The following is a 15615-nucleotide window of genomic DNA, read 5'->3' on the forward strand; positions in this document are numbered from 1 at the left end:
TTTGCAACTTTTCAAACTTTTCTATGTAGTTTCTCTCATTAAAAAAAGCTACATGCTTGAAGTTAAATATGAAATAGTATGGTACCGGTTAAAGATAGACAGGTAGAAGGAATTTGGCACGAGAGGTTGATTTGATGCATGCACTGCAAGATATGAATAGGAGTTGAACACTTAGTAATGCAGGGCTCAGCAAACTTTTTCAGCAGGGGGCCGGTCCACTGTCCCTCAGACCTTGTGGGGAGCCGGACTATATTTTGAAGGGGAAAAATGAACAAATTCCTATGCCCAACAAATAACCAAGATGCATTTTAAATAAAAGGGCACATTCTACTCATGTAAAAACATGCTGATTCCTGGACCGTCCTTGGGCCGGATTGAGAAGGCGATTGGGCCGGATCCGGCCCCTGGGCCTTAGTTTGCCTACCCATGCTCTAGACGAATGCCCAAATTCAGAGGTTGGCAGGGGTTGAAATTGGCATTTAGGAAATGTGGACAGGTTGAATAACACTATAAACGAGTGCGGAAAAGTTCAGGCTCCTTCAAATGATTAAAAAAATTGACTAACCTGTACAAAATCAAGAGCAAACGAATGACTGGCAAGAGAGAAAGCAGAAAGGATAAAAATGAAGCCAATGGATTTGTCCTTGAGGTGAACTGGGGGACACAGCAGGATAATCCCAAACCTTGCCAATCTCCCTTGTCCCTGGATTGAGTGGTTTTGTTAGGTTTTTTTTTACAAGTTTGTTTTTAATGTATTTTTAAACAAATGTATTACATTACTAGTGTTGACCAAACCAAGCCCTACAAGCATCTCATATTACAAAGAAGAGGGGGGGGGGCAGGGGTAGCAACGTGAATAAAATATTGGGTGGGAGGGCAAGTAAGCCCCGCTTTGCATAACTGATCACATGATGCAGTGCAGAGACAGTATTTGAATGACAATGCCCATCAACTTGGAGTTTGTGTGGTCCCCTCAAATATTTTATGAGTGGGCGGGGTATAAAGAATAAATTGTTGTTGTTGTTAGGCAAAGCCCCCGTGGCCCCTAGGAGTTGGCTCCTAGGAGTGGGGGGTGTAAAAACTGGACAATTTGTCTTCCTTGCATCATGTTACGAGCAGGAGGTGGATCTTCATGTCACTTGGACCGTATGGGTGGTTTATAATGCACGGTTCTGAGAACCTGCCTCCCCTTTACGCTTAGGCGTCGCCGCTGGTGCATATGCTTGCTTCCTAGAGCTGCCCGTGGCAGCAGAAGCGCTAGCAACATTCCAAAGGCCTAAGGACTACATTTCCCATCAAGCCACGGGGAGCGGGGTGGTGGTTGGGAAAAACAACAACGAAGCATCCGGAAACGGGCAGCGCTTCCGGCGGCTGCGCCTGAGAGGAAAGAAAGGCGCGAGACTACACTTCCCAGCAAGCCACGGGAGACGAGCCGGGCCACGTGACCTTCGCCAGACTTTTAATTCTGCCTGCCTGGCTTGCCGTGAGGCGCAGAAGAGTCTGGCGACGGCCGCCGCCCCCTTTTCCGCGGAGGGAGCGAGGCGGAGCGCAGGCGCCCTGCTGCCGCTACCACAGCTATGGAGCCGGAGCTGGAGCCCCCCTCGGGCGCCTCCGCCTCCTTCCCGTGCCCCCCGCCGCCGCCGCCCCGGGAGCAAGAGCGGAAGCTGCAGCAGGAGAAGCTCTCCGGGGTAGTGAAGAGCGTCCACCGGCGGCTGCGCAAGAAGTACCGCGAAGGTAAGGCGGGAGAAGCCCCGCCGCGCCTCTGCCCCTCTTCCCGGGGAGCCAAGGGACCGGGCGGAGGAAGCGGGGGGTCCCACCCGCACGGGGGTCCCTCTGTCGCCCGGGGGAAGCGAGGCCTTGGCCCGAGGCCTGGCAGGGAAGCTGAGCCCGGGCCCCACCCCCTTTCCCCGCCTGCCCTGTAGGCCTCTGGACCCGCCGGGCGAGGAGCAAGGCAGGAGGGCGGCTGTGGGGGGCTGGGGTCTCGGGCCTCTGAGGGGAGAGGGCGGCCGCCTTGGGGCTTCCTTTCATTCAAGAAACGGTTGTTGTTCCATCTTCATCGTTGTGCCAAAATGGGATCCGATGGCTTCTTTCTTTCTTTCTTTCTTTCTTCTCTCTCTTTCTCTTCCCCCCCCCACGCCCCCCAAAATATCAAGAGCCAGAAAAGTGGCCACAGGAACGATGTTAAGCGGTGGCTCGCAAAGGTTTAAGAGGGCGTGACATAAACCCCCAAAACACAATATCCTTTATAATTCAGAATATTATTGGCCATGAATCCAGAGTTTCAATCCTCTTTATTTCAGCTACTTGCTGGGAAGCACCGTGGCAGAGATTGGTTGGGAGGCCACGAAGCGATGTGTTCTTCTGTGATCATGGTCCCAGTGCTTCGCAGTGTTTCCACAGCCCCTGTTTTGAATGCTGCCATTTTGTTCCAGAATGTTATGAAGCTGTACAGCATAATGGGTGTTGCTTTTACTTGGGGGTGTTCCAGCCTTGCTGCTCCAGATTATTTTCCTGATTTCGCCTGGCAAGTCCAGGAATGATGTGAAAGAGTTGTGAAAGGCAGATGGGGAAAATGCTACCATATTCCTTTCCTGGCTTTGTGGGCAGTGAAAAGGATGTGGGCCTTTCCTGGACTCTCAGGGGTGGCTCATGGGCCGGTAAAATTGTCTTCGTGGGCCGCATCCAGCCCATGGGCCACACGTTGCCAACCCCTGGTCTTGGGGCTCTTATCTAAGGGCAACTGAATAAATCTCATCAAGGGGTCAGCTAAAACAATCTTGCATGTTATCGAATAGGTTTAACAAACTTGCAAAACAAGCTGTCTGATAAGGATATTGGATAACATGCAAGATTGTTTTAGCCCATCCTCTTGATGAGATTTATTCAGCTGCCCTTTGAAAGTCTTTGCAACTCAAACCTTTGTTGTTTCTAGCATACCTTGAGTTATCTTCTTTCATTGTCTTGTATTCTAATTTGTCTGGCATGTTTTAGGTGATTAGGGATAATATGTGTGTGGGGGGGGTTTGTTTTGTTTTGTTTTGTTTTTTGCATTTTGGTGGAATCTGTAACATAATCTGTAAGCCATGGGTAGGCAAACTAAGACCTGGGGGCCAGATCCCGCCCAATCGCCTTTTAAATCCGGCCCGCAGACAGTCTGGGAATCAGCGTGTTTTTACATGAATAGAATGTGTCCTTTTATTTGTGGGGCATAGGAATTTGTTCACCCCCCCAAAAAAAAATATAGTATGCCCCCCCCACAAGGTCTGAGGGACAGTGGACTGGCCCCCTGCTGTAAGTAAACAGGAGCCCTTAATATATTTAGTATGATTAATATGTCTTAAGCACAAGTGCAACCTAACTTGTCAGCCAAAATTCATGCATCTGTTATATGCTTTGTACTATAGCTATATTTATAGCATAGGTTTTCTTATCCTAGTAAGACACGTTTTAGTAAGATGTATCTGTACCACATTTGTAGAAAAGACATGTATTTATACTATGAGAAACCCTGCTGATAGAAAAAGGATTATAAGGCAGCCTTGGTCTTGAAATGACCTTAACCACTCCGCTAGTATCATTGTTTGTTTGTTTGTTTGCTTGTTTGCTTGTTTGTTTAGATTTATATACCACCCTTCATCAAAAGATTTCGGGTGGGTTCACAAGATCCCATTGTGTATGGGATCTAATATAATAATGAAATGGCATCCTGGTGCATTTCGTTGCCTCTTTGGTAGATTTAGTCCTGTAATTTTACTGCTGACCCTTAAATAAAAGTATTGTTTGAATGTGGTACAGATATCCCAAGTCCTCTTTGCATGTCAAAGAGGTGGAAATGTAAATTTCATACTGAGTAGCTAGTTTGACTAAAATGTTCATAACCATTTTCTGTGATGCAGAACAACTCTGGTAATTAAGCTTTTTGTGTCTCCTCATTTACAACTGAAGGAAGCAAATCTACGTGTAACTGCACTTTCTTGTAACCATGCACTGTGACCCTTGCCCTTCTGGATTGTATCTTCCTACTGCCCATCTAAAAATTTAGGCAGGGAACCTATCTCAGTTGCCATGTATAACACGATGGTACCATGTATATTGATGCTACACAACAATAATTTTACTTGTATATTATCATCAGCTATTTAAATAAGGTATGAGCCATTTCCTTAATGGCAATTACTTCCTCCCAGAGGTTGCAAGATTATCCTGTGGACTTGGCTTGATTACCTTAATAACTGCTGTGGATGAAGGAAATGCCATTCCTGATATGGTAGTTTCTACATATGTTGTGGCATGTTCCTGTCATCCTTGCTTCTAGATTGTCTATGACCTCTTCTAGCTGAAATCTTGGCACACAAGGAGCAAAGTGGGTGTACGGTAGCATTTCCAGTTAAACCATTTCACCTATTTTGAATGAAATAAATGCAATCTTGTGGTATTTCAGGGTTTTCTTGCAGAAGATCAAAGAAAGCAAGTACTTGAAATCAGTCCATCGCTGCTAGTATATCTCTTAAGTATATCCACTCTTCTTTAGAGCTCCAGGATCAGCAGTTGCTAATGGTCTCCCATATGCTTCATCATAGAAAAGTGGTGGGAGAACCTATATCTAAGAGATTCCATGGTTGCATATGCTGACCGGGCTCGACTCTCCTAGCCTGAGGCAGAACCAAAAAATGGAAATTTTCAGCCCATAGTTGCTGAAGGTAGGACCTTCTTGTAATGGAAAGATTTAAGGAGTAAAACTACAGATCTGCCTTTAATTTACTTGTTTGCGTAATAGGTGCAAAAAAGCAATAGACAAAGTACATTTACTGTTACCTCCTTGGAGTAAAAATGCACACATCAGAAGAAAACAGGCACTTTATATACACATAAAACCCATCAGTTGTCTCCCATTTGTTAAATGGGATGAGTATATAGTTTTCACAGAGGCTTAAGTTTCAATTTTCCATCGTGTCAGCTGTGTCTTGAAGTTAATAAGCTGATGTAGGTTTTCCAAAGAATGTACTGTGAAGAAGCCATTTTAATGGATGTGCTCCTTCTGTCACTTTGAAAGACGGTAGTGAAAGGAAATGTTGGTGATCCAACTTTGAACCCTAATCCTTAGTATATGTGGCATACTTGCTGGAATTATCGCAATTACGTTAGTGTTGTGGCAGTGTTACATGTTGTGGTATTTTCCAGGCATACTGTTGGAAAGTTCCCCCCACCCTCATAAAAGCATTACCACTGTTGAATCTTGAATGAACAAACTTTGATTCTTGTAGAAGACATTCTTTTCTTGAAATGTGCAGTGCTTGTAGCCCTGATTTGTGGATAAGATATAGTTTTCAAACACAGGCACGAATGAGAGCCAATATAGTTGTGCTGGGGTATGCACATTTTAGCATGATTTCGTCACCAACTAGTTTCACTTGCCATGCCAGCACTCTTCCTCCCCAAGTGCTCTGTTATGAGGACTTAGGGGGTGAGAAGGATCTTGGTATCTTAGTTTAGCCATTGGAACTTATAAATATTCCCACAGCTTTGTCCTTTCTCCAAACGTTGAGAGGTGAAGGGCTCCTCCCAATATTTCTGCATCAGAATTTAGGGAACTGGGATCTCAGTATTAACTTGTAAGGGGAGATGTGATTACTAGGCGAGGGGGTGGTTGCCCTTTGTAGTCACTCCTAATGATTGGCTTTATGGACCTTTTAGGTTGACAACTTACTTAAAATGCAAGTTACAAGTTCAACACTTAACAAAGCTGAGTTCTGCACAAGTCTTTCTCCATAGTTTTGTCTTATTTTATCAGTTCACATCTACATTGAATTGGATGTGCTTCAGCTGTGTAGTAAGGTTGTTATGGACTGTTAATATGTGACCCACACTTAAAACATATTCAACCAAATATTGAAGTAAAAATAGCTGAACAGTTTATCTAGTAGTTAGTTGAACTGAAATATTTGTTTTGGAGGTTAAATATGTAATAAGGTGCACAGTTTAATTGGAATGTGAGATGCAAAGCTTTCTAGTTGGAATCTTTTATGTATCTTTAGATGTGATGATTCGATGACGTATGGTTCCTTGAGTTACTTATATTGTAAGGGGGGGAAATGAATGTACTGTATGCAGGTGGGGGGAGGGAAAGGAGTATGAATGTCCAGTCACTGCTTTTCAACTGTGCCACTGTTCTCTACCAATATACAAATGTGATTCAAGTAATAAACATCTGTATATTGGTAGAGAACACCTTGCTGTATTTTTATGAAATGCAATCTATACATACTCCAATAAACAAAAATACATGAATATGGTTCCAAGCTAACTAATGTATTTGCCTGATACCCATTGAACACATGTTTGGGACACCAGATCTGAGCCTAACCTGGTCCCTAGGCTTGCTGTGAGGCTTTCCTGTGGTGGGGGGGGCAGGACTTGATTGGACAATCTTTCACTTATTCACACAGTATCAGATTCCTCTCCACAGAATACCCCAACACTCAAGGGTGTCTGCATGCACAGAAGTCTTTGACCCTTTGCATCCTTTCATTATGTTGAAGCTTTTTCCTGACATATTCATTATACTTATGAAAATATGAATAACTTTATAATTCAAAGCAATCTAAGCTACCTGTCAGCTCAGCTCTCCTTTAACCATTATGTCATCCTGATACCCAGTATGTGTACAGTACATGATTTATTAACTATATTAAGGTGGGGGCACAGATATAAAGCATGAATCGCTGCACAGATTATGAGAGATTTAATCTTACATCACAGAGGTGATGGTGTGGCCTTGCAGTTGGTTACAGCTACTGAGGCATTTGTGTATAACTAGATACATGTGTATTATTTATTTCTATTATTTACTAAATTTGTATAGCACCCCTTCATCCATAGATCTCAGGGTGATCCACAACATAAAAATACGAGATAAAAACACACAAAATACATAATAAAAACAAGAACAAAAACAAACCAATAGCCAACCCACCCCGGTTCACAGTAATACCATGATGAGATTGCAGCTGCATGCCAATCCCAGGTTGTTTACATGAAGGAAGGTATAATTTGAAGCATCCAAGTGGTGAATAACAGCTGTTTAAAATAATTATTAGGAAGTTGTATGCAACGTTGCTTCCTAGTCTTTTCTTAAGTGTTTTGTAAAATATTTTGGAATTCAAATTTTGCTTTTGAAAGAGCATAGTGAGCGAGAGGGTAAAATCTGTTAGCACCCATTTTATTTTGATTTATGGCATGCTGCTAATTTTCAGTTATCTACAAACGAGCCTTTTGGGTGTGTACAAGGAAATGCAAGAATCAAGCATGTCAATGCCTTTCATTCCAAGTTCTAACAACAACAACCACCTGATAGTAGCTTTTTGAGCATTCAGTCTAATTACCTTTTGACCACTTGGCTTACAGAGGATAACATTTTACTTGAGTACAGTGATACCTTGGGTTAAGAAATTAGTTCGTTCTGGAGGTCTGTTCTTAACCTGAAACTGTTCTTAACCTGAAGCACCACTTTCGCTAATGGGGCCTCCCGCTGCCGCCGTGCTGCCAGAGCACGATTTCTATTCTCATCCTGAAGCAAAGCTCTTAACCCGAGGTACTATTTCTGGGTTAGCGGAGTCTCTAACCTGAAGCGTATGTAACCTGAGGTACCACTGTATTTTGGCATTGTCTGGGTCAACTTTTCAAATAACCTACCCTGGTGTCCCTGAAGGGTGAACAAAATGATGCTGTACCTACTGTGATGAACAGGTTAAGGGAGTACAAGCAAAAAAACATTGGGTAATAGCTGAGAGTTGGGAATATATTTAAAATGGTGACTTTAATACAAGCTGAAAGTCTCCTAGAATCTAATGTCTCTTTGTAACATAAAAATAGGCTTTCCCTGCCAATATACTACAGAGTGGTAGCTTTCCATTTGGTGCAACACTGAATTGGTTACTAGTTGTGAACTGAACAGAGAACATCAGTCAGTTATTTAGAAGAGATTATACAGCTTTCCAGTGTCGGTTACATCAGCATAGTTTAGAAGGTTCAGGAAATGGTGGTTAGAGTAAATTCAATCTTGGATGGTAAACAGTTTGTCTTATTAGTAATCTGATATTGTAGTTTGTCTGCTGAGCCAGAAAAACAAGCAAAATTTTCCATTAGGGTAGTGAAGGCCCTTCATGGGACCTGGAAGAGAGGGGAGGGAAAGGAGGAATGACTTTTCTCCCTAGATCTCTTCGCTGCAGCACAATCAATGTTTGTGTGGCTTCTCCAATATGAGCTTGAAAGGGAAGTAGGATAGCAAAGGATAGGTTACTGTGCAGAGTAAACAAGGGAGAAAACCTGAAGTGTTGTAATCTAGTCATATGAGTAACTTCCTTAACGAAGTCAAACTAAATATGCCAGGTATATATTTTCAACAAAACAGCTTCAAAAACATTGTAGGCAAGGCTCTTGAGCTACTTTTGAAAATATCTTTTGCATTGGCGTGGTAATTGTAATCCAATTTTCTGTTCTGAATAATGAGTAATCCTTTCTGTGGGTAGTTGGGAGATGGGGCAATAGAATATCTCTTTTGCTCCATAGGGCTGTTTCCTTTCCAATTCAACAAACTTGATGCAATCCTCAAATGGGTTTGAGGGAAATATTTCATACCTTTTTTTCTATATGACTGAAGTGCCAAACTGTATTTTTATACCCAAACAGAAAACGAAGTTGCTAGTTGGTTTCTGCTATTTCTGTTTATTAAGTTTGCACAATTAGGTTTCTCTCTTCCCCTCATTGCAATGTTTCCACAATAAGCCGGACTCTGGGTTTGATGAACACTCGTCCATTATTCTCACCGGTCTCTTTTTGTGTGTGTTTTTAGTGGGGGACTTTGATAAAATCTGGCGTGAACATTGTGAAGATGAAGAAACACTCTGTGAATACGCTGAGGCAATGAAAAATCTGGCAGATAACCATTGGACTAAAACCTGTGAAGGAGAGGGCCGCATTGAATGGTGTTGCAGGTAAGTGGTCTAATGCAAACTATTGAGAAAGTTGTTTTTGGTCATAAGCTTGCAGGATTTCTACAGGAGAACAGATTGCAAAAATATGTTTCTGTATATAATTGCTTTCAGGGTTCTGTTTTTGTTTTCTTTATATTTGTAGCAGTCTTTGTATTTAACAAATAATGAATGGAAAACATCTTTCTATCAAATGTATACAAATGGAGACCTTTCCCAAACCCAATGTTTCATGATGTTTTCTGCTGCCAAGCTTTGTTTTCAAACCACATGCCTAGTGCTAAATTGATAGATTAAGACTGCATCACTAGACAGGTGGAGATTAAAAGGGATTTTAGTTGTTCGTTCCAGTTTCTAGAATAGATTTACCCAGTATTACTGGAATGTGAAGACCCACCTGTAGTGTAGAAATGGCAGTTCCTTGGACTCTACCCATGTAGTCAAATGAAAGCGCTTAGTTTTCAGATTAACAGTTTTAGTTGCTTGTTCTGGTTGAAATGGGGTGTGGGATACAGCTGAAGGGAAGCCCTGTAGATATATAAACACCAGCTTGGTGTGGAAAACACTTCTAATAAGACAAAAGATTCAGAAGAAGAAAGAAGGAAAGAAACTTTAATTGCTTGTGATCCTGAATAAACTGCATGGTCTTGAACAGATAGTTTGGGATACTATATCACATTACTTTAATTAACATTTGGTGCAAACCCATTTGTTTAATTTTATGTGTACAATCACTTCAAATCATTCTACCTAGATAAGGAATAATTATATTCTGTTCTTTGAAATATATAGATAAGAAAGTGCCTTTAGAAAATGATAGTGAAAACTATTTTGAATTGCCTTTCCCCCTCTTTTTTTTCTCCCCAAGTGTGTCACGGGAATATTTTCAAAATGGTGGAAAACGAAAAGCACTGGAAAAAGATGAGAAAAGAGCAGTTCTTGCTACTCAAAGTATTCAAACCATGAGTATTCACCCAGCTTCCAAAATAGAGGATTCTTCTGAAAATTCAAATCACAGTGCTATAATGGATGAGTAAGTGTTATCAGAGGGCAGATGTGGTGGTGGTGGAAGTTCATTTGTGTGTGTTTTGTGAATTAAGCATGCTAGACTAAGTAGGCATTTTAGAGTCCTATTTATTTTACTGAAGGGGGTTATGTATGTGATCTAATGTTTCTGTTAAGATCAGTGGGACTTAACAGAAGCTTACATTTGGCCTAATCATGCCAAACAAGAACTGTATTGCCGAAGAACACCAGAGGAACCCTGAAATGTATTGTCTAAACAATAGAAACTTAATTTCTTTACAAAAAAAAAACTGTAAGAGATGTGCAATTACTAAACTTATTGTGTGTTATAAGCAAAGTTCAGCAGAAGCAGGAAACCTCTATTTCCCCAAGAGACAACAGGACCCATTTATCTTTCACTAAATAAATTTATTATTATGTTGCTTTTTGGACCCATATGAAGTCTCCTTCCCTCCCTCCAAAAGAGGGTTCAGAACAAGGACCTCCTTTCCTCTCTCAGTAGCTGAAGTACAGTTTGGAGGGGACTAGGAAGAGGATTAGGAATTGCATATGTGGGGAGTTGTGGGCTTATGGAGACAGACAAGGTTTCTTGGGAAATGCCTTGGCTTATTTCCAACCAAGTATGACCAGGACATGTCACCATTCGCCAGTTATATAACTGCAGCTGTATGTTTCCTGTTCTAAAAGATTGCAATGCAATTTCTAAAAGATTCAGATTTTATTTCTTTAAAGGTTATTTCACAATTTGAATCCCCTTCTATTTAGATTGCTACATCCTTCAGGAAAGATCAGATTACTTGATGTTGGCAGCTGTTTTAATCCATTTTTGAAGTTTGAAGAATTTTTGACGGTTGGCATTGACATTGTCCCAGCTGTTGAGGTATGAAACATTTGTCAGTACAGATAATCAAGAGAAGATTATTAAATCCTTAACATGCAAAAAATTCAGTTGGATACTAGCAGCATGCACTTGGCTTGTATCCAGCTAAGCCACACTCAAAGCAGACCCATTGACTAAAGTCCATTGATTTTAGTGGCTCTAATCGTGACTTTCGTCAGATACAGTCATATATGTTTGGGTTTGTTTAAGCATTCTATCCACAAATCAGTGTGTCATAAAAAGTAAAACTTGTAATGGAACAAGTGCAATGGTCGTTGGATTTTTCACTAAGAACATGATCTATCCAAAGTTGAGCACTGCTGAACCCCTTGATTACATGCTGTAAAATTCAGGTAAAAATCAGTGGGGGAAATGTCAAAACATATTTTACTTCCTGAATTGTTTTAAAACCAATGTTTTGTATGAAAGACAGCTGCCAGGGTGTTCTTTATTTTTATGTGTACTTATTCATGCATTGAATAATCACTATGAATTTTGCAATATTCCCTTAAATTCCACAGTTCAGTGTTACATCAAAAGTATAATTCAATTCCTTTGTGCTTCAGAATCAGGACTGTAGTGGTTAGACTACTTAATTGGGGGGGGGAGAGCGCCTCCAATCATCCAACAGATTTCTTGTTAAAAATAATTAGCAATATTTAGTATTGGTGCAAATGCCTAGAAAAACAGCAGATGGCAAGCACCGTCTTATGTCATTTCCACTTTCTCTCTTCCATAGAAGGGAGTGATACCCTCTATGGAACAAGTACATTATCTAAGAACAAACTATGCTGTTTGCTTTTTTTTTTAATGCTTTACACATATGCCTGTTTAATTTATCAGTTAATTGACTTCTGTAACGCCCTATAAAGGGGGCGTTGTGATTGTGATTACGGCAGAATACTACTGCTAGAGTGTTATCACTTTTGGCATGTGGTCTCATGAGACTTCTGTCTTGGAGGATGGGCAGTGGCTGCCTATATGTTACTGGGCCCAATTTAAGGTGCTCTTGTTGACATAGAAAGCCATGAACAACTTGGTGGCTAGGTATTTGAGAGAACACTTTTGTTGATACCAACCTACCTCTGCCTTGATATCAGTGGAGGAAGTTCTGCTTGTTGTGTCTGCCCTCTGGTGAGTGTTGCTTAACTGTGGGGTATGTGAGATAGAGCTTTCTTGTAATGATCAAACTATCTTTCTCTAGTAGGGCAGACAGTTACACCTTTGAAACTTCATCACCAGCTACAATACTTTTTTATTCACCCAAGATGATGGTGGAGGCGGCTAACTGCTGTGATCTGCGGGATTGTTTTTATAGATATATATAGATATGCCGTCCAACTCAGTGTGCTTTGTGATGTTTGGCTGCTACGGAATTGTTTTATTATATCTATTTCAATTTCTTGCATTCTGTTTTTGTTTTGGAAAATGCTCTGTTTTTGTTTTGGAAAATGTTTAGATTAAAATACTGAAGCTCAAAAGATTTATCTGTTCATGGTGTAGCCATGCTTCAAATGCATAGTTTTAATGCACCTGGTTTGCACCATCCAAGTATATTGCTGCATCTGTGTTTCTTTCCGCAGAGCGTCTATAAATGTGACTTCTTGAACCTTCAGATTCAGCAACCTCTTCAGCTTGCACAAGATGCCATAGATGCTTTTTTGAAACAGCTAAAAAATCCTATTGATTCCCTGCCTGGAGAATTGTTCCACATTGTGGTCTTCTCCCTCCTCCTATCTTACTTCCCTTCCCCTTATCAACGATGGATATGTTGCAAAAAGGCCCACGAACTTCTTGTATTGAACGGATTGCTGCTTATTATCACTCCTGACTCTTCCCATCAGAATCGCCATGCTATGATGATGAAAAGCTGGAAAATTGCTATAGAATCCTTGGGCTTTAAACGTTTCAAGTACTCAAAATTTTCTCATATGCACCTGATGGCATTTAGGAAGATCTCACTTAAAACAACAAGTGACTTGGTGAGTAGGAACTACCCAGGGATGTTATACATCCCCCAGGATTTCAATAGTATAGAAGAAGAGGAATTTTCTAATAACTCCTGCTACATCCGATCTGATGCAGAAGATGAACAACTGGCATACAGCTTCATGGAGCTTCCAGACGCTCCTTATGACTCTGACTCTGGGGAAAGCCAGACCAGCTCCATTCCTTTTTATGAGCTAGAAGATCCTATATTGCTTCTAAGTTAATGTAACAATTAAAGTATGCGATGAAGTTCAAACTCCCTTTACTGTAAAACTAATTTTGCTATACTGACATCTGCTCTGCACATGAAAGCATTTACAAAAAGGAAATTCGAAAGGTTTTTGGGAGCCATCACTTTTTTCTACTTACGAATTTTAAAATTTATTCTTGTATTGAAAAGTTGAAGTGCATGTTTTATGCAGAATGGCTCATGTCCATAGCATAAACAGGGTTTACTTTAATATTTGTATCGGTAAAATACTCCGGAAAGGTACAATTTCCCCTCCGCCCTCCAGTGCTGTGAACTGTGATTTTGCAAATATGCTAATGTTTCTTGGTGTGATATTTTTAAATCTCAAGATAGGATTTTTGAGGTTCATGCTAGCATTTCTTAAGAGGTTTGGCGCAGAACATTTATAGTATGCACTGTTAGTGTTTGACTTGAACAAAAAACGGACCTAGAACAAAGTTTGGGTTGAGTCAATCTTGATAGGGTAAAATGAAAATCTCTGCAGATTGGTTTTACTTGTCTTTAATACTGCAATTAGAACATTTCAGCAAGAGATTAGATTCTCTTGCCCCTGATGCTGTTGGAATGATATATAACACATACATATATAATGGTAGATTTAAAATATGGGATTATTATTATTATTTGTTAACTTCCAAGGTACAATATCCTTGCCATTTTTTAATTACACTAACATCATTGCCCACACTACAGTTTTTCTTTGTATTTTGTGTTACAAAGTATTTTGCATTGAAGTAGTTCAGTACAAAGCTGCATAACAGTCCCTTCCAGAAGTCTCTGATGCATGAAATCAGCAAAGTATTGAATTGAGCCTCATTATAATCCTACATATTTTTATTAATGTAATTTGTAAGTTTTTTCCCACAGCTATGAATGAAAACAAATAAAGGCACTCTAGTGTTTTGGAGGGCTGGATAACTAATCTGCATAATAAATCTTTTTTTAAAATTCTGAAGTTCACAAGCTAAGAAACTGGTTTCTTTGGTGTCAGATAGAAAAATGAAGTATAACTTGTTTTCACAAATCTAATCCTGGGTGGAACTGTTTCCTTTTAAACAAAATCTGTTTTATTAACTGCACCGACATTTTTTAAACTGCACCAGAATTTTTGGACTCCTATATCTAGCTTCCATATCAGATTAAAGGCATTTGTATTCACATGTCCGAATGTGGGTTCAAGCTGATACAAGTTGAAATATATAAACCAGCAGCCAAAAGACCCAGTAGTTTCTGTAGTTTCATAAAATAAAAATCAATAAAATATATTTAAAAATAAATAAAATGGCAGTTTTAATAAATGTTGGCCTGGTGTTAAGCAATCAGCTGCCATTTTAGAAGTGCCACTACACAGCTTGAAAGGGATTTCTGTGTGTTTAAAAATGTGTACAAGTTTTACACTCCCACCAAAATGTCACACTAATGTTTCACAAAACGGACATCTCAACTTGCTTTTTGCATACTGTTATGCAGTTTTTATACACAACTTTCATACAGTGTGGTGTTGCTTTGTAAACATGTTTTTGTTTTTTTTACCTCTTGCATGTAAAATTTTTTAGAAAACAACTATGAATGTTCAGATTTGACTGCAAGTAACCATAGGGAATTTATGTTTAAAAGAAAACCTGATACCTTCTGAAAAGGGCATTGTGATCTCTCTGAAGGCTTTGTGGCACAGCCTCAGGCCCAGATTTGGCCGGCCATCACTTAATCCCACAGGCAAAAGTAGGGGATGGATGGGCTGCATCTGTGACAACAGGGTGATTGCCTGTCATCCTGCTTGTCATAACTGCTATCTTGTAGAGTGGCAGTTGGCACTCAGAAGCATCATGCCCCCGTTAGTTTGATTATCCATTGAACCAAGAACAGTTGCTGCATAGGCAGGTAGAGGTCTCCTACATCTAATGCTAAATGTTCCTTTTCATTTATTTAAAAGCTTCCTAGGGTGTTTTTGTGTGTGTTGGGAGTAGGTAAAGCTGCCATGCTGGTGCTACCTTTTCTCTCATTCCAAATATATACTTCTCAAATGTGCAAGTTGTGCAGTTTAATATTAGCAGACGGTCCCTAGGACTTCCTAAGCATAGGTGCATTTCTGTTATATAGTGCATGTTAATGTTTTCTCATTCATTCAGATCCTGAAATTCAAGTCATGATGTATGTAAGTGAAATGGTTTAAAACTTTTAATGGTAGAAGTTGGCCAGTAATATCTGATGGCTTGGTGAATGTGTTGTGGATCCTTCAGTAGAGGAATCACTTTATTATTTTCCCAATTGCCCTAATGTGAACAAATCTTTTGGAGCAATTAACCACCCCCAAGTAATATTTGCAGGCACATTTTATTTTAAATGGACTTGTTACTGGAATCTCACTAGAAAGATTCACAGAGAAAGCTGTGTAAATCTGGGGAGTTTTAGGGTTAACAATAATAAAGGAATCCAGGTCAACGCAAGGAAGAATGTGTAGCACAAAAAAATTGCATTTG

At 40.3% G+C, this 15615-nt stretch overlaps 1 protein-coding gene across 1 annotated transcript; it reads left to right on the forward strand.

Moving 5' to 3' along the window:
- Positions 1-1478: 1478 nt before the first annotated feature.
- On the forward strand, positions 1479-14685 carry SAMTOR (S-adenosylmethionine sensor upstream of mTORC1). The gene is made up of 5 exons (XM_082239827.1): positions 1479-1734; positions 8852-8993; positions 9859-10023; positions 10782-10896; positions 12480-14685. The coding sequence occupies exons 1-5, from the start codon at positions 1578-1580 to the stop codon at positions 13107-13109; spliced, it is 1209 nt and encodes a 402-aa protein (XP_082095953.1). The 5' UTR covers positions 1479-1577; the 3' UTR covers positions 13110-14685.
- Positions 14686-15615: the final 930 nt, after the last annotated feature.

This window comes from Podarcis vaucheri (genome assembly GCF_965113315.1).
Source record: "Podarcis vaucheri genome assembly, chromosome: 10".
NCBI lineage: Eukaryota > Metazoa > Chordata > Lepidosauria > Squamata > Lacertidae > Podarcis > Podarcis vaucheri.